The 22317-nt window shown below is 36.6% G+C and overlaps 4 protein-coding genes and 1 long non-coding RNA gene across 12 annotated transcripts; 3 read left to right on the plus strand and 2 right to left on the minus strand.

The window, feature by feature from the left end:
• Nucleotides 1-6207: 6207 nt before the first annotated feature.
• LOC116917200 lies at nucleotides 6208-7625 on the minus strand. 2 transcript variants are annotated; one of them, XR_006644164.1, is made up of 5 exons: nucleotides 7323-7625; nucleotides 7141-7263; nucleotides 6850-7071; nucleotides 6527-6634; nucleotides 6208-6453 (listed from the first exon to the last, which is right to left on the minus strand). It is a non-coding gene; the product is annotated as an uncharacterized LOC116917200 (long non-coding RNA). The 2 variants fall into 2 exon arrangements; XR_006644163.1 differs by having other exon boundaries at nucleotides 6694-7071.
• A 2118-nt stretch (nucleotides 7626-9743) lies between these two features.
• On the plus strand, nucleotides 9744-10664 carry LOC116933495 (uncharacterized protein SYNPCC7002_A0175). The gene is made up of 3 exons (XM_032941257.2): nucleotides 9744-9962; nucleotides 10116-10325; nucleotides 10430-10664. The coding sequence occupies exons 1-3, from the start codon at nucleotides 9797-9799 to the stop codon at nucleotides 10534-10536; spliced, it is 483 nt and encodes a 160-aa protein (XP_032797148.1). The 5' UTR covers nucleotides 9744-9796; the 3' UTR covers nucleotides 10537-10664.
• Nucleotides 10665-11558: 894 nt separating this feature from the next.
• Nucleotides 11559-13049, plus strand: LOC116918743 (protein sll1483). The gene is made up of 6 exons (XM_032924485.2): nucleotides 11559-11711; nucleotides 11772-11877; nucleotides 11979-12187; nucleotides 12266-12470; nucleotides 12532-12759; nucleotides 12825-13049. The coding sequence occupies exons 1-6, from the start codon at nucleotides 11646-11648 to the stop codon at nucleotides 12923-12925; spliced, it is 915 nt and encodes a 304-aa protein (XP_032780376.2). The 5' UTR covers nucleotides 11559-11645; the 3' UTR covers nucleotides 12926-13049.
• Nucleotides 13050-14272: 1223 nt separating this feature from the next.
• Nucleotides 14273-15961, plus strand: LOC116933532 (transforming growth factor-beta-induced protein ig-h3). Its single transcript, XM_045170892.1, has 6 exons — nucleotides 14273-14371; nucleotides 14434-14539; nucleotides 14614-14822; nucleotides 14891-15092; nucleotides 15205-15417; nucleotides 15561-15961. The coding sequence occupies exons 1-6, from the start codon at nucleotides 14315-14317 to the stop codon at nucleotides 15680-15682; spliced, it is 909 nt and encodes a 302-aa protein (XP_045026827.1). The 5' UTR covers nucleotides 14273-14314; the 3' UTR covers nucleotides 15683-15961.
• A 39-nt stretch (nucleotides 15962-16000) lies between these two features.
• Nucleotides 16001-20522, minus strand: LOC116918746 (proton channel OtopLc). 7 transcript variants are annotated; one of them, XM_045170890.1, is made up of 16 exons: nucleotides 20301-20522; nucleotides 20121-20241; nucleotides 19946-20012; nucleotides 19612-19881; nucleotides 19466-19572; nucleotides 19309-19404; nucleotides 19103-19217; nucleotides 18940-19039; nucleotides 18359-18499; nucleotides 18132-18292; nucleotides 17880-18027; nucleotides 17715-17815; nucleotides 17267-17680; nucleotides 17018-17203; nucleotides 16828-16932; nucleotides 16001-16752 (listed from the first exon to the last, which is right to left on the minus strand). In XM_045170890.1, exons 4-16 carry the CDS (start codon nucleotides 19876-19878, stop codon nucleotides 16543-16545), a joined length of 2151 nt encoding a protein of 716 aa, XP_045026825.1. In that variant the 5' UTR covers nucleotides 19879-19881; nucleotides 19946-20012; nucleotides 20121-20241; nucleotides 20301-20522; the 3' UTR covers nucleotides 16001-16542. The 7 variants fall into 7 exon arrangements, with proteins under 7 accessions (XP_045026825.1, XP_045026824.1, XP_045026821.1 ...); XM_045170889.1 differs by having other exon boundaries at nucleotides 19466-19881; nucleotides 19946-20004; nucleotides 20121-20207; XM_045170886.1 differs by having other exon boundaries at nucleotides 19466-19881; nucleotides 20121-20207.
• Between the last annotated feature and the right edge of the window lie 1795 nt (nucleotides 20523-22317).

Consider the following 22317-nt stretch of genomic DNA (forward strand, 5'->3'; position numbering starts at 1 on the left):
GGCTGTTTTTAACGAGAAAACCAATAACTAAATCGAAATCAGCGTTCAATTTCGATTATTCCGTGTGATTTTTGGAGAATTTCAAGAGATGTCGTTTTTGGTAGATTTTGACAAAAGTGGGAAGGCTATACCCTTCCCACTTTTTCATTTTTGGCCAAATTTCAAATTTTGCTTAAAATACATGAATTCGAATCAAAATTGAATGAAAATCACGAAAATCAGGTTTATTTTCCTATTGGTCTTATAGTTTTTGATTTAATCCTTAAAAACCCTAAATTAAGTTGTTGCGCTAACAGCACTGTTTCGTTAATTTTTGAAACGGCTGGTTTAACGAGAAAACCAATAACTAAATCGAAATCAGCGTTCAATTTCGATTATTCCGTGTGATTTTTGGAGAATTTCAAGAGATGTCGTTTTTGGTAGATTTTGACAAAAGTGGGAAGGCTATACCCTTCCCACTTTTTCATTTTTGGACAAATTTCAAATTTTGCTTAAAATACATGAATTCGAATCAAAATTGAATGAAAATCACGAAAATCAGGTTTATTTTCCTATTTGTCTTATAGTTTTTGATTTAATCCCTAAAAACCCTAAATTAAGTTGTTGCGCTAACAGCACTGTTTCGTTAATTTTTGAAACGGCTGGTTTAACGAGAAAACCAATAACTAAATCGAAATCAACGTTCAATTTCGATTATTCCGTGTGATTTTTGGAGAATTTCAAGAGATGTCGTTTTTGGTAGATTTTGACAAAAGTGGGAAGGCTATACCCTTCCCACTTTTTCATTTTTGGCCAAATTTCAAATTTTGCTTAAAATACATGAATTTAGAATCAAGAATTGAATGAAAATCACGGAAATCAGGTTTATTTTTCTATTGGTCTTATAGTTTTTCATTTACATCCTTAAAAACCCTAAATTAAGTTGTTGAGCTAACAGCACTGTTTCGTTAATTTTTGAAACGGCTAGTCTAACGAGAAAACCAATAACTAAATCGAAATCAGCGTTCAATTTCGATTATACCGTCTGATTTTTGGAGAATTTCAAGAGATGTCGTTTTTGGTCGATTTTGATCAAAAGTGGAAAGGCTATACCCTTCCCACTTTTTCATTTTTGACCAAATTTCAAATTTTGCTTAAAATACATGATTTATTCGAATCAAAATTGAATGAAAATCACGAAAATCAGGTTTATTTTCCTATTGGTCTTATAGTTTTTGATTTACATCCTTAAAAACCCTAAATTAAGTTGTTGCGCTAATAGCACTGTTTCGTTAATTTTTTAAACGGCTGGTTTAAAGAGAAAACCAATAACTAAATCAAAATCAGCGTTCAATTTCGATTATTCCGTGTGATTTTTGGAGAATTTCAAGAGATGTCGTTTTTGCTAGATTTTGACAAAAAGTGGGAAGGCTATACCCTTCCCACTTTTTCATTTTTGGCAAAATTTCAAATTTTGCTTAAAATACATGAATTCGAATCAAAATTGAATGAAAATCACGAAAATCAGGCTTATTTTCCTATTGGTCTTATAGTTTTTGATTTAATCCTTAAAAACCCTAAATTAAGTTGTTGCGCTAACAGCACTGTTTCGTTAATTTTTGAAACGGCTGGTTTAACGAGAAAACCAATAACTAAATCGAAATCAGCGTTCAATTTCGATTATTCCGTGTGATTTTTGGAGAATTTCAAGAGATGTCGTTTTTGGTAGATTTTGACAAAAGTGGGAAGGCTATACCCTTCCCACTTTTTCATTTTTGGCCAAATTTCAAATTTTGCTTAAAATACATGAATTCGAATCAAAATTGAATGAAAATCACGAAAATCAGGTTTATTTTCCTATTGGTCTTATAGTTTTTGATTTAATCCTTAAAAACCCTAAATTAAGTTGTTGCGCTAACAGCACTGTTTCGTTAATTTTTGAAACGGCTGGTTTAACGAGAAAACCAATAACTAAATCGAAATCAGCGTTCAATTTCGATTATTCCGTGTGATTTTTGGAGAATTTCAAGAGATGTCGTTTTTGGTAGATTTTGAAAAAAGTGGGAAGGCTATACCCTTCCCACTTTTTCATTTTTGGCCAAATTTCAAATTTTGCTTAAAATACATGAATTCGAATCAAAATTGAATGAAAATCACGAAAATCAGGTTTATTTTCCTATTGGTCTTATAGTTTTTGATTTAATCCTTAAAACCCTAAATTAAGTTGTTGCGCTAACAGCACTGTTTCGTTAATTTTTGAAACGGCTGGTTTAACGAGAAGAGAAAACCAATAACTAAATCGAAATCAGCGTTCAATTTCGATTATTCCGTGTGATTTTTGGAGAATTTCAAGAGATGTCGTTTTTGGTAGATTTTGACAAAAGTGGGAAGGCAATATCCCTTCCCACTTTTTCATTTTTGGCCAAACTTCAAATTTTGCTTAAAATACTGAATTCGAATCAAAATTGAATGAAAATCACGAAAATCAGGTTTATTTTCCTATTGGTCTTATAGTTTTTGATTTAATCCTTAAAAACCCTAAATTAAGTTGTTGCGCTAACAGCACTGTTTCGTTAATTTTTGAAACGGCTGGTTTAACGAGAAAACCAATAACTAAATCGAAATCAGCGTTCAATTTCGATTATTCCGTGTGATTTTTGGAGAATTTCAAGAGATGTCGTTTTTGGTAGATTTTGACAAAAGTGGGAAGGCTATACCCTTCCCACTTTTTCATTTTTGGCCAAATTTCAAATTTTGCTTAAAATACATGAATTCGAATCAAAATTGAATGAAAATCACGAAAATCAGGTTTATTTTCCTATTGGTCTTATAGTTTTTGATTTAATCCTTAAAAACCCTAAATTAAGTTGTTGCGCTAACAGCACTGTTTCGTTAATTTTTGAAACGGCTGGTTTAACGAGAAAACCAATAACTAAATCGAAATCAGCGTTCAAATTTCGATTATTCCGTGTGATTTTTGGAGAATTTCAAGAGATGTCGTTTTTGGTAGATTTTGACAAAAGTGGGAAGGCTATACCCTTCCCACTTTTTCATTTTTGGCAACAAATTTCAAATTTTGCTTAAAATACATGAATTCGAATCAAAATTGAATGAAAATCACGAAAATCAGGTTTATTTTCCTATTGGTCTTATAGTTTTTGATTTAATCCTTAAAAACCCTAAATTAAGTTGTTGCGCTAACAGCACTGTTTCGTTAATTTTTGAAACGGCTGGTTTAACGAGAAAACCAATCACTAAATCGAAATCAGCGTTCAATTTCGATTATTCCGTGTGATTTTTGGAGAATTTCAAGAGATGTCGTTTTTGGTAGATTTTGACAAAAGTGGGAAGGCTATACCCTTCCCACTTTTTCATTTTTGGCCAAATTTCAAATTTTGCTTAAAATACATGAATTCGAATCAAAATTGAATGAAAATCACGAAAATCAGGTTTATTTTCCTATTGGTCTTATAGTTTTTGATTTAATCCTTAAAAACCCTAAATTAAGTTGTTGCGCTAACAGCACTGTTTCGTTAATTTTTGAAACGGCTGGTTTAACGAGAAAACCAATAACTAAATCGAAATCAGCGTTCAATTTCGATTATTCCGTGTGATTTTTGGAGAATTTCAAGAGATGTCGTTTTTGGTAGATTTTGACAAAAGTGGGAAGGCTATACCCTTCCCACTTTTTCATTTTTGGCCAAAATTTCAAATTTTGCTTAAAATACATAATTTAGATTCAGAATTGAATGAAAATCACGGAAATCAGGTTTATTTTTCTATTGGTCTTATAGTTTTTCATTTACATGTTAAAAACCATAAATGAAGTTGGTGAGCTAACAGAACTGTTTTCGTTAATTTTTTAAACGGCTAGTCTAAAGAGAAAACCAATGACTAAATCGAAATCAGCGTTCAATTTCGATTATGCCGTCTGATTTTTGGAGAATTTCAAGAGATGTCGTTTTTGGCTCATATTCATAAAAGTGGGAAGGCTATACCCTTCCCACTTTTTCATTTTTGACCAATTTTCAAATTTGGCTTATAATACATGATTTAGATTCAGAATTGAATGAGAATCACGGAAATCAGGTTTATTTTTCTATTGGTCTTATAGTTTTTCATTTACATGTTAAAAACCATAAATGAAGTTGGTGCGCTAACAGAACTGTTTTCGTTAATTTTTTAATCGGCTAGTCTAAAGAGAAAACCAATGACTAAATTAAAATCAGCGTTCAATTTCCATTATGCCGTCTGATTTTTGGAGAATTTCAAGAGATGTCATTTTTGCCCGATTTTGACAAAAGTGGAAAGGCTATACCCATCCCACTTTTTCATTTTTGGCCAAATTTCAAATTTTGCTTAAAATACATGAATTCGAATCAAAATTGAATGAAAATCACGAAAATCAGGTCTTATTTTCCTATTGGTCTTATAGTTTTTGATTTAATCCTTAAAAACCCTAAATTAAGTTGTTGCGCTAACAGCACTGTTTCGTTAATTTTTGAAACGGCTGGTTTAACGAGAAGAGAAAACCAATAACTAAATCGAAATCAGCGTTCAATTTCGATTATTCCGTGTGATTTTTGGAGAATTTCAAAAGATGTCGTTTTTGGTAGATTTTGACAAAAGTGGGAAGGCTATACCCTTCCCACTTTTTCATTTTTGGCCAAATTTCAAATTTTGCTTAAAATACATGAATTCGAATCAAAATTGAATGAAAATCACGAAAATCAGGCTCATTTTTTTATTGGTCTTATAGTTTTTGATTTAATCCTTAAAAACCCTAAATTAAGTTGTTGCGCTAACAGCACTGTTTCGTTAATTTTTGAAACGGCTGGTTTAACGAGAAAACCAATAACTAAATCGAAATCAGCCTTCAATTTCGATTATTCCGTGTGATTTTTGGAGAATTTCAAGAGATGTCGTTTTTGGTAGATTTTGACAAAAGTGGGAAGGCTATACCCTTCCCACTTTTTCATTTTTGGCCAAATTTCAAATTTTGCTTAAAATACATGAATTCGAATCAAAATTGAATGAAAATCACGAAAATCAGGTTTATTTTCCTATTTGTATTATAGTTTTTGATTTAATCCTTAAAAACCCTAAATTAAGTTGTTGCGCTAACAGCACTGTTTCGTTAATTTTTGAAACGGCTGGTTTAACGAGAAAACCAATAACTAAATCGAAATCAGCGTTCAAATTTCAATTATTCCGTGTGATTTTTGGAGAATTTCAAGAGATGTCGTTTTTGGTAGATTTTGACAAAAGTGGGAAGGCTATACCCTTCCCACTTTTTCATTTTTGGCCAAATTTCAAATTTTGCTTAAAATACATGAATTCGAATCAAAATTGAATGAAAATCACGAAAATCAGGCTTATTTTCCTATTGGTCTTATAGTTTTTGATTTAATCCTTAAAAACCCTAAATTAAGTTGTTGCGCTAACAGCATTGTTTCGTTAATTTTTGAAACGGCTGGTTTAACGAGAAAACCAATAACTAAATCGAAATCAGCGTTCAAATTTCAATTATTCCGTGTGATTTTTGGAGAATTTCAAGAGATGTCGTTTTTGGTAGATTTTGACAAAAGTGGGAAGGCTATACCCTTCCCACTTTTTCATTTTTGGCCAAATTTCAAATTTTGCTTAAAATACATGAATTCGAATCAAAATTCTAGCGCAATACTTGACCTAACTGAGAAAACGAAAAAGTTGAAACTTGTTTTAAACCTTTTTTCTTTTTCACTTTTTTAATTAAAATTTTGCATAATTGCAAAGATCTCATTAAGATCTATCCAATTCTATAAATTTTATTAAGTTACGACGAATAACTAAGTCACAATAAATTCTTTTAAGTTTTAGTCTAAATTGGGGAGGAAGGGGAATGACAGAAAACATGGAATTTTGGCATGTTCGTTTGGGCAGTTATTGTCATAATTAGTGCGTTAGATTGTATTTTTCACATGCCTTACGAATCAGTGCATCTTATGATGCATTAAAATTCATTTTATTCCGTGTTTTTCTCATTGAAAAGTGAACTAAATGAATGGCCAATCAGCTACGAGCATTACATGCCCTTCGCCAGTGGGGGGGAAATTCAAATTTATTATCAACACATCTTTAAAACTTGAAACAAAACCAAACAATATAACCATCTCATAAGGTGATAAGTTCAGGAATCAGAAAAGTATAATAAACTGTATAATAAAATAAGAATTGACAAGTTATAAATCGGTTCAAATTGTTTTATTCTTTGTAGCGATGGAAAAAAAACTACACGTAACATGATAGACACAACATTCTTCGTCAGAAGCCTGAGATGATGCCAGAATTCCAAAACATCCTGATGAAACAAGACGGTAAATCGCTCTGGCGTCCCAGGCCAAAATCCGGATGAAATGTAATCTTCTACGGTAGGGAAAGTTGACTTTTCGCAGTTTTGGCAATGGAACACTGGTAAGTTTAAGTCCAATCTACCTATGTATTGAAATAATTTTTAGAGAAAATTATCCGCGTTATAGAAGAAATTTAAGCCAATTAACTTTGATACCTTTTCTGGTGACTACGTAGCATGATTTTGAGCTTGCGATGAGGCAACTTGTTTCCCGGCTATCACATTCGGTGCAAATCGGGGGAGGAAAAAGCGGCACATGAACCCCTGTAAACGAAAAATAAATTTTAATCATCGTAAGATAAAAATAAAAAGATAACAATTACGTTGCTCGACGACTTCTCCACGAGAAGTGATAAATTCATTAGGAAGCAATGATTTGAAAGATGAATCTGTCTTAAAATACATCCTTTGATGGGATGGATCGTACGAATGCCGCTTTCTGTCACAACTAAAACAGAGGTAATTGCAACAGTCCTTACATTTGATGATTCCATATCCAGAAATTGCCTTGCAAAGGCCACAAAGATTCTGGTTTGCTGTTTATGAATCCACTAGAGATCCATAAACGATTTCTTGTTTGGATTTCCATGATTCAAAAGCAGTTTCTTTACACATTGGTTTCTGCGTTAAGTTTTTGGACGTGAAGTGAACGTTGTTGAATTCTTGTAAAACATTCTGCTCTAAAGCACTGTGAAAATCATCTAAACAATGTATGGCCAAAGATGTTAGTATAACTAATAAGCAATTTGTGTTTTAAGATTGTTTGATACCATGGTCCATGAGTGAACTTTCCACGATTGGTGGTGAAGGTGATCGAAGCTCACTTTCCTTTGCTGGTGAAGATGATGGAGATTCAGTTTCCTCTAGAGCATGTGGGATGTTACCTGAACATTCTATGAAGATGGATTATTACTTAGTAACTAGTGTGCTTATGTTGCTGCTGACTTATTACCTTCGTTCATGAGTGATGTTCCATGAAGCTCAGCTTCCTGTGTAGGGATGGTAGCTGCAAGGGACGAATTAGATTTCCGAGTCCAAGGTTTTCTTGAAACATTATGGGTACCACCCAAATTTCCATATGTCAAAACTCCTACGGGATTTTTTCTTCTTTTTACCCCAAAGCCATTGACTGTAGAGTATTTACAGTTGCGATTGCTGAAACTGCCACCAGGAGCGCTGAAAACCTAGAACATTCGCTCACTCGGGCTGAGCGAATGGAAAAGCTCACCCGGGCAGAGCTAGCTCGCTACAACTCGTGTTGAGGGAAAGCGTTGCAGTCGTATTTTTGTCTGCATTTGGAGAATTTTTTAGAAAAAATTATTATTTAAATTAAACATGACTTTTTGGTTTAAAAAAAATGTGAGAATTCAACCTAACATTAATTTCGATTTATAGGGAAACCAAAATTACGATAAGCAAGTTCTTTTTAACGGGAGGCTTATAGTTTATGAAATAAACGTAGAAAACGGAGCGGCAAAGTTGGCGCGCCAGCAACGCGTTTGACACATCTATTTCAAAAACAGCTCTTTTAATGAGGAAACTAATATTATTCCCGCACTCAGCGTTAAATTTTAATCATAACGTCCAATACTTAGCGAATTCAAAAAGGTCAATTGTTTTACCTTAATCAAAATTTTGTCTTAATTGGGGCTTAATTTTTAAGTATAAAAATTTTTTCAAAAAAATTACCTCTTGGATTTGGCTAAAATTGCACGTTATGATCAAAATCTAACGCTGAATACGGGAAAATTTTTTTTTTCTCATCAAGCCAGCTGTTTTTGAAAAAAAGGCCAACGTGCTGGAGGTGCGCCAGCACTGCCGCTCCGTTTTCTAGTTTATTTCAAAAACTATAAGCCTCACATTAAAAACAACTAGCGTATCGTGATTGTGGTTTAATTATGAATCGAAATCATGTATTTTTTCCGAAATCTAAAATTTAGCCAAAAATGAAAAAGTGGGAAGGGTATAGCCTTCTTATTTTCGTCAAAATCTGCAAAAATCGACATCTCTAAGAATTCAATAAAAACACACACGATATACTCAAAATTTAACGCTGATTCCGGCTGGAATATTAGTTTTTCCATTAATTATATCGTTTTACAATAAAACGCAATGGTAGTATAGTTATAGCGCAAATGCTTTTTTAATTGTAATTTCCCAAAACTTAGATGTCCCACATGAAAACAAAGTGCATTTTTGTGATCCTCGTTAAAATTTGGATCTAAATCATGTATAGTTTCCTGTATATTGTTAAATATTTAAAAAGAAAATAAATGGCACCAACACGTTGCTGGCGCACCAGCACTGCCGCTCCGTTTTCTACGTCTATTTCAAAAACTATAAGCCTCACGTAAAAAACAAATAGCGTATCGTGATTGTGGTTTAATTACGAATCGAAGTCATCTATTTTTAACGAAATCTAAAATTTAGCCAAAAATGAAAAAGTGGGAAGGGTATAGCCTTCTTTTTTTCGTCAAATTCTGCAAAAATCGACATCTCTAAGAATTCAATAAAAACACACACGTCATACTAAAAATTTAACGCTGATTCCGACTGGAATATTAGTTTTCCCATTAATTATGTCGTTCTTTAATAAAACGCAATCGTAGTAGTTATAGCGCAAATGCTTTTTTAATTGTAATTTCCCAAAACTTGGATGTCCCACATGAAAACAAGTGCATTTTTGTGATCCTTGTTGAAATTTGGATCTAAATCATGTATAGTTTCCTGTATTGTTAAACATAAAAAAAATAAATAAATGGCACCAACGCGTTGCTGGCGCGCCAGCACTACCACTACGTTTTCTACGTCGTTTATTTCAAAAACTATGTCTCACGTTAAAAACAGCTAGCGTATCGTGATTTTGGTTTAATTACGAATCAAAATTTTGTATAGAATTCTATATTATCGAGTATTTTAAAAGAAAATAAATGGGACCAACGTTTTTCTGGCACGTCATTACAGCCGCTCATGTTTTCTTCGGTTATTTCAAAACCTATAAACCTCATTTTCCAATTTTGATACGTTACAATCCTACAGAACGCACGATTAAATTGAATACGAAATTGGGCAATCTAGTTTTTCATAATATATAGTCTATTCAGCCTTAATACACTTTCATACCGTCAAGGATATCTCATTGAATCAGGATGACCATTTCCCTTTTCTTTCCGACAAAGCAAATATCCTTTCCCCTCAAAATAACTAATTTTTTTCTACTATGGAATGCATTCCATTGCGTGCCATAGTTCATGAAGTAATAGATAAATGGGCGGATACACCTTTTATATTTATACTTGAATGGGGAGTAGAGCTAGTCAGGAATGTGTTAACCCAATGTGATGCATGTATAAAAGGCGCTGAAGTTGAGGAAAGAATCAATTCACTTATTTTCTGTTCGATCATCGTTGCAGACGAGACTGAAAGATGAAGTTGTCGCTCCTTTTCTTAGGTCTCTTTTTGGTTGCTACTTCTCTGAGCAACCCTGCTCCGGAAAGTATTATGGAACTGTTGTTGAAGGCCCGTCAAGACCGTCTTTCCACTCTCGTGCAAGCCATTCAAGCTGCTGGGTTAGCTGAAACATTACAAAAGGGTAATAAAACAAAATCGTTTATTTAATTTGAGATTTTCACCTCTGCTAAAGAAAATGTTGAATAACTTAATAACGTGCTATACTGAATTAGACTATTTTAAATCTTTTAGTTCGTTGATGAAACTCATTCTCAGTTAAAAATTACGATTACAGAGGGCCCTTTCACGCTTTTCGCTCCCGTAAACGATGCATTCAAGAAGCTACCAGAAGAAAGTGTTGCAAAATTAACTGCTACCCCAACTGAACTTAAAAAGTTGCTCTTGCGTCACGTTGTCAAAGGCAATATTCCTCTCAGTGAGCTCAAAACTGGCGATCTGACCAGCCTAGAAGGAGGAATTTCTAAGATCACGGTGTCTGCACCAGGTACACATTATTTCGTACTTCGTATTATTTCGTACATGCTTGTTTGTTTCGTAAATATTGTCAGATATTAAATCTAAACTGTTTACTTTGCATATGTATTGCAGATAACATAACTGTGGACAAAGCCAAGATCTATGCTCCGATGAATTTGACGTCAACTACGGCTGTTAACGGCGTGATTCACTTTATCGATCACGTCTTACTTCCTTGAACCTCAAGAAAAAAATGTATTACGTATTTTCTATTCTCATGAACAGACCGAAACACTGTCAAAATTACCTTCTGTGTAGCTCTGGGTTGTATTCAGCAATCAATCAAAATATACTTTAGTTATCGCAATACGAAATCATCATTTTTAAAAAAGCCATATAGGTAATAGGCAGCCCGAACAGGTTTTATTGCCAACATATTCCATTGGGGAAATATATAGACTATAGCTTTATTGTTTCCACTGAACGTAATAATTGAATAAATTACTGTATATACACCAATCGTGGACTACGTATAGATTTTACGTCACGTGCCTGTCCTCTCTATCCTCAGTAAATGGATCATCTTTGTCTGGATGTTTGGCATCAGCAGAAATTATTCTGGCTGCTGCCAAATGTGAGCGCCCAGTATCTGCATAGAGACATAGATCATCAACGGGATATTTACGTTAACAATTAACTTTATGTGTTTTACATCACCTTAACTTGTTTGCCATTTTATTTGTTACACAGAAACACCAAATTAATTTTCTTTAGTGACCACATACCCTTGAAATGATAGGTACGGTAGGTATTGCCCAAGGTCCCAAATTAAATTCTTAAAAACATTCACAAGCAACGCATTTGAAATATGCAGTATAGTTCAAATAAATTTCGAAGCAATTAACTTGTAATATACTATAAATAAAAAGTATAGAAAATAGAAAGCAAATTGACAGTGTACCATGGAGTATCCTGGTACAAATACTCATTGCTATATCATATAGCATTCATCCACCGGACCATGTGATGCAACATTTGTGTCACGATGTGAGTTTCTCCTTTACAACGAAAAAGAACATTGATTCATTGTACAGTTTGTTAATGCGTGGAGTTGACAATGCTATAGATGAATAGATGTGCACCGGAAGGATATGCTAGCTCTTTCAACTGCAACTATACATCGTCACGTCAAAGTTTTATAATAACATTTATGGAAGCAGCATGTGCAACTAACAATTGCGCATCCTTCATACTGGCTATGCTTACTATTATTGATGGTTTTGATACTATAAAAGCGTAACCCAAATATAAAAGAGGGACAAAATCTAGGCAGTAAGCAGTTGCAAACATGAATTCAATCGTAGCGTTGACTTGTTTGCTGTTGGCATCAGTGTTAGCTGTTTCAGCTAGGCCGGTAAGTTAACAAGTCTGTATAGCATATTTATAAAATGATTAATTTGGTTTATCTCTGCAGCAAGATGCCAGTACGATGCTGAAAAATACGTTAACATTAGCCAATTTCACCCGGCTTGTTGACGATTTAGTTAAATTCGATTTGGCGGATAGTGTCAGCAAAGCTGGTAAGTCCAAGTCTTGTATCGTATAAATATACAATAATGGGTTCACAGAATTAATTTATCATTTTTCTGCTTTCAATGGGACTGTGGAAAATATGAAATAGGACCTAAAACTATATTCGCTCCGAGCAACCAGGCTTTCCGAGAAATGATGATGCACAACCGGCCCATGACGAATAACACGGAAATTATGCCGAAGTTATTGCGACGCAGTTTCGTAGTCAATCGAAGAATTATGCCTGATGACATTACAAACGAGATGGTTATCGATACTATTTCAGGAGATCAGCTGCGATTCAATATCTACAACACGGTATTGCATATCTATTTAAATTTACGGTTATTTAACCATTTTGCGTTAGTTGAACCTCATTGTTGTAATTTCTTTTAGACAATGACTGTTAACGGTGTCATCATGACAAAAGAGCCTCTAGTGGTCAACAATGACGTAGTTGTCTATCGCATCAATAGCGTCATTCTATCTTCATTCATGAAAGGTCAAAACTTGATGGTCATGTTGGAAGCTAACAAGGATCGTTTCTCCATGTTGATTCGATGCATCCAAGACACTGGACTGACAGAAACCCTAACGAAAGGTGAATTAAATAAAAAAACCGCAAATGTCTCCTTCAAACCATCGAAATGTTTTAATTACAGATGGACCGTTTACTCTGTTCGCACCGACTAACGAAGCGTTCCGATCTTTACCAACGGAAGTATTGGCTAGATTGATGGCCTCTCCTGAAGAGATGAAACGCGTTCTGACTGGACACGTAACTAAAGGCACTTATTTCCTCGGTGCGTTGGACTCCAAGGACAGTGGAACAGACAGCGTTCTACCTACTTTAGATGGTGGATCAAATAAGATTATGATTTCTGGACGAAGTAAAGAAATTTCTTGTTCATTTATTCTTTGTTTGAATCGTGAATCATTTTTCTTTAATTTTCAGCCATTAAAGTGGACGGGGCACCGGTTATTACCAGCGCTGATAATATCATGGCAGACAACGGAGTCATTCATGCTATTTCTCGCGTTCTTATGCCCAACTGAGGGCGAAATTGGAAGACACGCTTGCAAGTTGTTAGCAACTATACGGCCTAGAATTTTCAATGCTTTGCTTTTCTGTTGTCTTTATTATATCTGAAATAAACATCACATAACCTTGCATCGCAAATTGAGTCGTGTTACTCAATTCGATACCGTATAGCTCAATTTTTCCAAACAGCAATAACGTATCAGCAAAGACCAGTACGGTCGTGGCTATATGTCATGTTATTCGCTATAGGTCTGTCGGGCAATACCTTAGAAGTGAGTCTTCATGAAAACAAATTATGTTGATGTTGATTGAAAACAAATAACTTTCTTTAACTTAAGAGCTCATGCCTGATCTGCACACGCCATAACTCATTTTGTTCTTTATTCTGGCAAACTTTACATGTTCTGCATAACACCGAAAGTCCCTACTCTTTACCCATCAAGGGATGATTGAGTATTTTTATTGAACCGATGATAACGTTGTATAGCGGATGTATATAAATACATACATGTCGGATGTAAACATCTGACATGTATACCAGACGCTTTCACTAATAGTTGGTTTTCCCCGGATTATAAATGTAACTTCATACAAAAAAAGACGTTTTACTATTTTCGCTTTCCCTAGAAATGAAAAGTCAGTGTTTTTTTCCGACTGGCCATGGTTTCTAGGTTAACTGGCACGTTTCCATATGCTGGTGAACACTTCCACGCGAACTGTGTAATTCTCAAGATCTACTCTTATAACATCATTCGCCAGCAATAATTCCATTAGAAAGAACGTGACAACGTAAACGATCAGGATAGAGTGACACACCAGGCCAATGGTTTTTCCAAGGGAACTATGTCAACGTGAAACGGAAGGGAGTCATGTCACAATTATCAGTTTCTATGCTAAACGAACACGGGACTTTACGTGGGGCTTCTGAATAGGCGGACGGACTAAACATGAAATCGAAATCAACTTCCTCCGCTGAATTATATACGAAGCTCTATAGAATTAGGGTTGCGTGTTCTGCTGCTCAATAAGTTTTCTACATGTCAGTATATATCACAGTCCAAATTTACCTTCTGGTTTTCTATCAAGCCATTTCATCTCCATACAATGACAAAATCGAATAAAAGAAAGCGCGTGGCTTTTCTGATCTTGTGTGTATATGTCGGTATATGTAGACTAGAACGAACACAATCAAATGTAGCCCAGTTTGTATGCATACGCAAGATAAATGAAAAAGCAGCGTGCATATAAGTAAAATGATGAGCTCAAGGGCGACGGAAATCAAGGCAAATCGAAACTGGGGGAGTTTTCAAGGTGACATCAACAATTCGTATATATATAGATGGAAACGCATCATTGCAGTATGTCATATCTTCCACATCCAGCGCGGATTCAGAAACGACAACATGAAGCTGCTCATCATTTCGCTCGCCTTGTGTGCCTGCAACATGGCCGTACCAATTGTAAGTTGAAATTGATGCAGCCCAAGGAAATTATTGTTTCATTTTGTGCCATGCGTTTGTAGGAGCCATCGACACAACCGCTGTTGGAATTGTTGAGCAGTTCAGGATTCTCCGAGTTGAAAGAAGCATTGGTAAAGCATAATATGACCAACATCATCAACGCTACAGGTTAGTTGTCTATCAACATGTAAACCTGCACGCGAAACACTTTGAAAGACTTCATTATTGTTACGCTCACACAGAACCGATGACGATCTTTGCTCCATCGAATGAAGCCTTCAAAATCCTGAAACAGAATCCGTGGACGAAGAACATGACTCACGGGATGATGGAAAAACTGTTGGGCCGCCTCGTCGTTCTTCACCGCAAATTATTACCAGCCGATGTCCGCAATGAAATGATTGTCGATACGGCATCCAACGAGAAACTCCGCTTGAACGTTTATCCAAAGGTAATTTACCTACATGTTGTTGTGTTGGTTTTTTAAATATCAATTCATAATTTTATATTGTTGAGAAGGTGAGAACGGTCAACGGCATTATGGTCGTCATGGAGCCTAACGTTCAGTCTCAGCAAGTGATCATTTACCGCGTGAATCGCTTCCCAATGTCACCACCACCTGGAAGAGACATCTTCGAGATGTTGAACAGACGCAAAGAACGTTTCTCAACTCTTGTACGAGCGATCGAAGTTGCCAATTTAAAGGAAACGTTGAAGACAGGTATACGATAGCCCTTATATCAGTTTCATAGTATAGGAAATTTCGCATTTGAATTGGGGACTAAAGGAACACTTTATCTTGTATTTTAATTTTAACTGTTGTTGATTCAAAGGTGGACCGTTCACTTTATTTGCCCCGAATAATGACGCATTTAAAGCTTTACCTGAAGCCAAATTGGCCAAACTGATGGAATCACCGGCCGAGCTGAAATCTATTTTGCTCGGACATGTCATTAACGGCACCTACTTCCTTGGCGCTTTGCTGGACTCTCCGGAACTGCCGGCCCTCACGGGTGGACTTAACAAAATCGCCGTCAACGGAATGAGTAAATATAATTTGTCCGCTCCAATAACCCGAAACCGCTGCCCTTTTTTTTCAATTACTATTATCGTAGATCTGCAAATCGCATACGCCCATTTTTGATTACTTTATAAACAACCTGATAAAGCCATTGTCTTTTCTTCACAGATATAACGGTGAATGAAACCAAAGTCCTCACCAGAGAAGGCATGATCGCCGAGAATGGCGCAATCCACGTAATCGACCGTGTCCTCTTGCCTTCAAATACCACCGCTCCTCTACCCGTATAATTATCGTGACATCAATCACCTGACACGGCATAAAACCACACAGGACAAGGCGCAAAATCAAAACATTTTTCTCGTGATTAATGAAGTTATAATTTTTTGGCAGGATTTTCCTAAGACTGGCGGCACAATGTCCGTGTCTGTCGAGGAAATCCGCATTTCCCATATCAAATACAGAAATATGCTATTCCGTAATTTCGCATTGATCTACTTTTTGTTTGACCCAAACCGCCTTGCACAACATCTAATAGAAGGAATAATAAATCGTTGCTTCCAGTGAAACATTTTCAAGAGTTTAGATAACGTTGCAGTAATAGTCAATTCATCGGCGTAGTTATGTAATTTATCTGTATTCATTTGCTAACAATACTGCTGTGATCAGCTTGACATATATTATTAGACAAACTGAAATATTTGGGCAAAAATTAAAGAAGACACAAAAAAGTACGCATGGGTTATTAGGATGAGAATAATTGAAAAGTTTAACAAGAACAGCAAAGTAATGCAACAGACGTAGGCCAAATGTGCAGAAAATTCAAGAGACAATTGAAGTTGGGCAAGAATACAGATGGCATTCATCTATGTAGTTTACATGGATTACGAGTTATACACTGAAGCCAATGACGCGAAAGACCACAATCGAACACATGTTTGCACTCGGTAAGTTAATGCCACTCTCATCACTTACAGGGAAGGCTAGATTTATAATTAACGATTTTTGAAACATGTCTCTATTGGCGACGGCTAGAAAATGGTACGGAGTATATGACATATGTAATGAACAGGTGTACGGGGATGATGATGGTACAAAGTATATTAGTCAGATAAAAACAATTCTTACAGTATACAAGTCTAAAAAAAGGTTAAATAAAATCAGGCTTGACTTTGTAGCACCGTTTCCATATTTCGCAGAGGACTACGGTGGAGTGAAATCGATAAAAAATGGTCAGAGGCATACTGACATTCATGATGATGATCCACGGCCAAAGCCCGAAAAATTCCAGCTGCAGTGGATTCGCGTCCGCCCTAGACTTTTCCAGCGTATTGACCGTCCACATGGCAAAGTTGCACATCTAAAAAATATCAAGTATTATCATCAAAGTCAGTTAAATATAACTATAAGGGGTATATAGTGATTGTTTACATACCAATAGGAAAGTCACGACTTCACGCCCAGGCTTCCGGGATTGCTGATCGGCCGTGTAAGTGTGACGTCTCGATGCGTCCAGAATGAATAAGGTTTGCGTCACTGCCTGTACGTTATTTAAACAAGTATTGTCACCCTTTTGCTTTCAATTGTTTTTTATGAATATCGAAATACAAGTGAATGCAACCAACTTGGAAAAGAGCGGCAAGGGCACTGAATAGGACCAGAGTTGAATTTTCATCATCTTCCGTCTTCACCGAATAACAGCAAGCGATCACCGTGAATAACTTGTACGCCATTAACCCAATTTGAGCCACCACCAACAGTACGGCGTCCAATCCGAAATGACGTGAAGAATCGAATTCCAGTTCGCGTATCTAAACACGATTTCGTACGTATCAGCATGGACGGTTCATTGAATAACAATCGCATTTCCGAACCTGAAAAATGCCGAGCAGGGTGGCAAAAAATGCCAAGCAGAAGAGCAATAATCGAGAGACGGCTACTTCCATGATGGCCAACGCCCGAAAATTCGGATTATTTATCAAGGCGAAGAAGAGTACGAGGCTAATAATGGTGCCGACCAGGATGAAAATGCCGGCAAACAGGCCCTTGTTAGCTTTGGCACAATCAACCGAGTACTGGTGTCGCGAACGTCGACCCGCAGCCGATCCGCCGGAATTGCTCCGCTTGTAAATTTCATCGTTATCGTCCATGGAGACATTCTTCCACATGACGTAAAGAATGGCGGCACAAATCAGCGAGTATTCAATAGCGCATGGAAAAAGGAACTGGCTGGCATCTTGCACGACATTGCCCATCATGTCAGATCGTTTGCATTCATCCACAAGCGATCCGCCATTGATAACATCTTCCAGTGGCGTTAGAAGAATCTCCAACCGTGTCCGTATACTCGAAAACAGCCTCGGCGTGTCGCTTTACGACCGTTGCTGAAGACTTTTGAGATGAGCTCTGATCGTGATGTCCGCCTGATTGAATAAAGTTATTGTATAAAATGTTGAGCTTTTGTTTTTAGTGTGTTAGACTTATTACTAGAGTCGGAGTCATGATTGGAAAACTGGTGAAGAATCTCGTGTTTAGTTTCTTCGATGATGACGTTTAACCAAACGCACAGATTAGTGGCTACGATGTGCATCAAGCCGAAATAAGCAATGGCTCGTGGCTTACAGTATACCGCCATCTGTTTTATTCATCGAGTGATACGAATAAAAGTAATCATCAAATAAAAGTAATCATCAAATTTTTTTAATTATAATTAATTTAGTATAAAAAAGTAAGTGATACCTTTGCATTCAGGAAAATAAAGTACATCTGAATGAATGTAAATACCATTCGGGCAGCGGGCGTGGCTGCCATTAAAATGTTATGGCATTTACTTCCAGGATCGGTCTCGAAATACTGCGCGAATTCCAATCCGGAGTAAATCATCGATCCCACTCCGAAAGCTAAAAATGCGCAATCGTATCAGGAACGACATTAACATCTCAAGAACTAATTCTTTTAAAAAATACCGACTGCTCCAATGCGTAGATAAAATGATCCGTAATGTTGACTGGACATTTTCCCCATGGCCCGTGGCGGAGATTCTTCCGAGCAGCAATCCGTCATGTCTTTGAGCTCCAACACTTTGGGCGATTTGATACTTCCACATCCTGTATAACGAATTAAAAATTACTACTTTACTCTGAGTCGAAAGCAATCAAATCAAATGATTATGCATTAAATTAGAATTAATTGGGAAGCGTTCAGTATAACATCATTTTGCATTTTGACTTCACGCTACAAATACCGAAAACAAAATGGTGGCCTGTTATTTGTCGATGTTTAAATAAAATATTTATAAATCAATGTTCAACACCAATTTTATTTATTGGTAGCACGCAGATCGGTCGCTGTAAGGTGTAGCTCGGACGTTCCCACAACGCGATCACGTTTGCGTGAAAAGTCAAGCAAAGCGGTACGTTGTGGCTAAGAGATTGCGTGAGCCGCAATTTTAATCACGACGACAAACGCTACATAATTTATTGTTCTTGAAACAATGGACGCTTGTTTATAAAAGAGAAAATGGACAGGTGAATTAACGAAATCTTACCAAAGTAACGGTTTCCCTTGGCTGCCCGATTTTTCAACATGGTGAAGAAAACAAATAGGAAGTAGGCGATGGAACCAAAATAAAGGTACAAATAAAATCCCTGCATTTTGGAAGATACTCACATGATAATAACAAGAAAAAATATGTATGGAGAACTGTATACCAAATATGAAAACGATGGTACGTGATTGGAGATTACCTCCGTCATGGGGAAGGCCAGACCCATGACGACCAACAGTTTGGCATAAAGGGCGCTGATAACCGTCAGCAATGCGTTGCTTTTGTTACGCAATCATCCAAATATTAGGGGGGAAAAAAACGTATAATTACAAACAAGTTTATGTAAGTGAAATTATGGACGTGTCTTACTCTCCACGTTCTTTCCATCGGATAGATAAAGTTTGCGGAACAGTGGCCACGTTCAACGTGCTGGGCATGGGAGTTCCATCGCGTGTCCCGCATCGTCTATACAGAGAAAAAAAAAATCAAGAAAATCACCGGAGCAATTGATAATTCACTATCTTACGAAGTGGACTGTAATCGTCGAAAATGTGAAACGTTGTTGCAGCGGGTAAACGAATATCGTTTGCGACTCGTAGTCTTATTTTCCATCATTTCCACGGACGCATCATCCTGTTCCACAGTGTGTCCCAGTCTCTGAACAGACGCACGACGTTGATTGTTTTTGTTTAGCTGGAGCGATGTCTCAAACAGTCCAGCATCACAATCCGGTTCATACACCCGAATGGAAGCCACCATTTCTTTTTCTTCTGGTCGGTTGCTGCGTGGAGCCGATTCCATTGCGGAGAGAGAAGCCAAACTGTTGGACGAAGGAACTCGACGTTGGCTCTCATTAGCTTCCACCACATCGGTCACGGTGCATTCCAAATCGGTTGCCAACACATTGTTCATCAACGGAGTCAACTCGATGGCTTGCATTTCCTTTTCATTTGTCATTTGAGATTATATTAAAGTAAGACGCAGGGTCACTATACTTAACACGTACCTCGCTTTGAATGGGTTCTACTGATTCTTGTGTTGATGGAGAACGGAAACAACGTGAACCTAGTTAACTACAGTCATTAACGAAACCGAATAAGGGAACGTGAATAAATATAGAGCAGTTATTAACACATTGCATCAAAGAGAAAAATCCAATAAGTCTAGATAAAGCTGTATACCCAAAGTAAGGCAAACATCTGCGTATTCCGGTCAGCTTTTGTCAGACCTCTGTCCAACGTCCAGGCGTCGTCGGTGTCGGCGTGCAACTGGAAAGAAGTGGTCCATACCAACGTCACTATACTTTTCAATTATAACTGATATTTTTAGTAACATCCTTTGACGCATTGAAATGAATTTACCTTAAAAGGTGTCTTTAGAATTTGCCGGAGAAACTGCTAGATGCCGAAGGTTAAATTCAGCCACGTACTACTCGTGTTGTAACAGTGTTTTGAAATCTAATACAAATAAATGTCCCATGCAACGTCTATATAGTTTTCCAGCTTGTCTTTTTCATGATGATTAGTGGGCACAGGTGCATTCGCTGAACATGGATGCGTACGATTGTCTACTCTCTTCTAACTCTTAGCCAACTTCGGCCAACTTGTTATTATTGCCGTTTGGCGATGTCCTTGGTGTTTGTTTTCGTTACGAAAGCCCGACGTGAATGTCAATAGTCGAGACGTGGTTGCTAAGATTTCTCATCAATAAAAGTGCGAAACATAGCTACGTGATTTGATGTGCCCATGGTTGGGCATCAGCCATTTTTTCTAGGCATTTTTGCTAGAAGTTTTCAAAAATTAAAAACATTGACTGATAATTTATTCTGCAGACGCAATTCAATCAACATTGTTTTATCAATGATAAGCTAGTGCAATAGCCTGAATAATCCGGTAGTATTGTATAATTTGTCTATGGTGAAATTCCAAGGCTCGTCATCGTACGTGATTCCCGTTTCACCGAGCGGCTTTGTGCATCTCATTTCAAATCGAGGAAAATAATTCTTTCTGGAATTTCTGTCAAGCCACGTCAGGAGAGTTAGTTCGTGTGGGATACCAAAGGAGGACAAGATGCCATCTCAACAACTGTGTAAGCTTTGTGGGTAGGCCTATACATCATTGGGACAATTACTGGGACATTAAACATTCTGAAAACGATACATAAATGAATAATAATTAAAATTTTAGTTAAGGGGCAATTGAAAATACCAGACCAAACAGACAAGAATAAAAAATGGTGTAGCTTGCAAAGACATGTCATACATTATACCATGAAAAAATGTCTTTTTTCCTCGTAAACAGAATGCAGTGTGATCCTTATTATTCCAGGTACAATCTGCCATCATCTTTGATAGTGTGTTTTGAAATTTCCATCTAAAATTTTCGTTTTTACCATGGCGACGCGTTTAACACACATAAAGAGCAGTCGACGTGCATCGTCATTACTCATTCCTCTTTCACACGAAAGGACACCTGACAAGAAAGAGAAATTACCTGCGTGTTGGAGTATTTTTCATTTGCACGGGAAAGGAAAAACAAAATCGATTTTAACATATCAAATTGTCTGGAACCGTCGTTTTCTGGTGCGCATACGGAATGAATTGGTGCCGGCCCGTGTTAGTCTATACGTACACCCAAGACCCAACGACAGAGACGTGTGGCTAAGTGGACTAGAGTGCCCATACTTCTAATCAGGTTTTAGTAAGACTGTCCGATTGCACAACATTTGTAGCCTAACTTCAACGCTTTATCACTGATGATTGGATAGCAGAAATGGAACCCTGCCATTATGTGATGAAATTTTAGCGCAAACATGACTATAATCAAACGTCTTTGCTATATTGGACAATAGTGAACATGTAGTTTCTCATTTTTGGACCATTTAAAGCAAATTATTTCGCAATATCATCGGTCTCTATACTCTGAAATTAAGGTGACATTGCAATTGCAAATCTTTTTCGATTATGCGCACCAGCTACAAATTTGTAATGAAGTATTGTAGGAAAGCTGCACCAAATAATAAGTTTTATGACAGTTGGCTTCAAGCCGTCTAATCAATTAGAAATCACATCACGCCCCTTTGTTTCTATAAAACATCCATTGACCTCAAATTGACACCAACTGATGTATAACAATTCCAAAATTAAACAATGAACCAAATGCAATTACTTCTCTCATTTCTTCAAAATCTTATTATTATAGATCTATATATCCCACAGTAAAAAAAAAAAATTATCTCCGACTAACAAATATCTATGGAGGTAAATTTTTTAAATGATCACGTTATCCTCGACGCATAACAATTTTGAAAATGATTAATTAATGTCATGGTCTTGGTGTCCCTAACCCTACGATCATGGAATAATCCGATTTAGTGGCC

Source organism: Daphnia magna, linkage group LG3 (assembly GCF_020631705.1).
Source record: "Daphnia magna isolate NIES linkage group LG3, ASM2063170v1.1, whole genome shotgun sequence".
Classification (NCBI taxonomy): domain Eukaryota; kingdom Metazoa; phylum Arthropoda; class Branchiopoda; order Diplostraca; family Daphniidae; genus Daphnia; species Daphnia magna.

Bases quoted from the DNA above. Each gene is read 5' to 3' on its own strand.
- LOC116933532 (XM_045170892.1), top strand. From the start codon at position 14,315: ATGAAGCTGCTCATCATTTCGCTCGCCTTGTGTGCCTGCAACATGGCC. The intron at 14,540-14,613 runs GTTAGTTGTCTA...ACGCTCACACAG, and splicing joins CAACATCATCAACGCTACAG to AACCGATGACGATCTTTGCT. The intron at 15,418-15,560 runs GTAAATATAATT...TTTTCTTCACAG, and splicing joins AATCGCCGTCAACGGAATGA to ATATAACGGTGAATGAAACC.
- LOC116918746 (XM_045170889.1), bottom strand. From the start codon at position 19,878: ATGCAAGCCATCGAGTTGACTCCGTTGATGAACAATGTGTTGGCAACC. The intron at 19,040-19,102 runs GTATACAGTTCT...TCCAAAATGCAG, and splicing joins TACCATCGTTTTCATATTTG to GGATTTTATTTGTACCTTTA. The intron at 17,816-17,879 runs GTAATAAGTCTA...TTATTCAATCAG, and splicing joins CAATCATGACTCCGACTCTA to GCGGACATCACGATCAGAGC.
- LOC116933495 (XM_032941257.2), top strand. From the start codon at position 9,797: ATGAAGTTGTCGCTCCTTTTCTTAGGTCTCTTTTTGGTTGCTACTTCT. The intron at 9,963-10,115 runs GTAATAAAACAA...TTACGATTACAG, and splicing joins AGCTGAAACATTACAAAAGG to AGGGCCCTTTCACGCTTTTC. The intron at 10,326-10,429 runs GTACACATTATT...TATGTATTGCAG, and splicing joins GATCACGGTGTCTGCACCAG to ATAACATAACTGTGGACAAA.
- LOC116918743 (XM_032924485.2), top strand. From the start codon at position 11,646: ATGAATTCAATCGTAGCGTTGACTTGTTTGCTGTTGGCATCAGTGTTA. The intron at 11,712-11,771 runs GTAAGTTAACAA...TTATCTCTGCAG, and splicing joins TAGCTGTTTCAGCTAGGCCG to CAAGATGCCAGTACGATGCT. The intron at 11,878-11,978 runs GTAAGTCCAAGT...AATATGAAATAG, and splicing joins GGATAGTGTCAGCAAAGCTG to GACCTAAAACTATATTCGCT.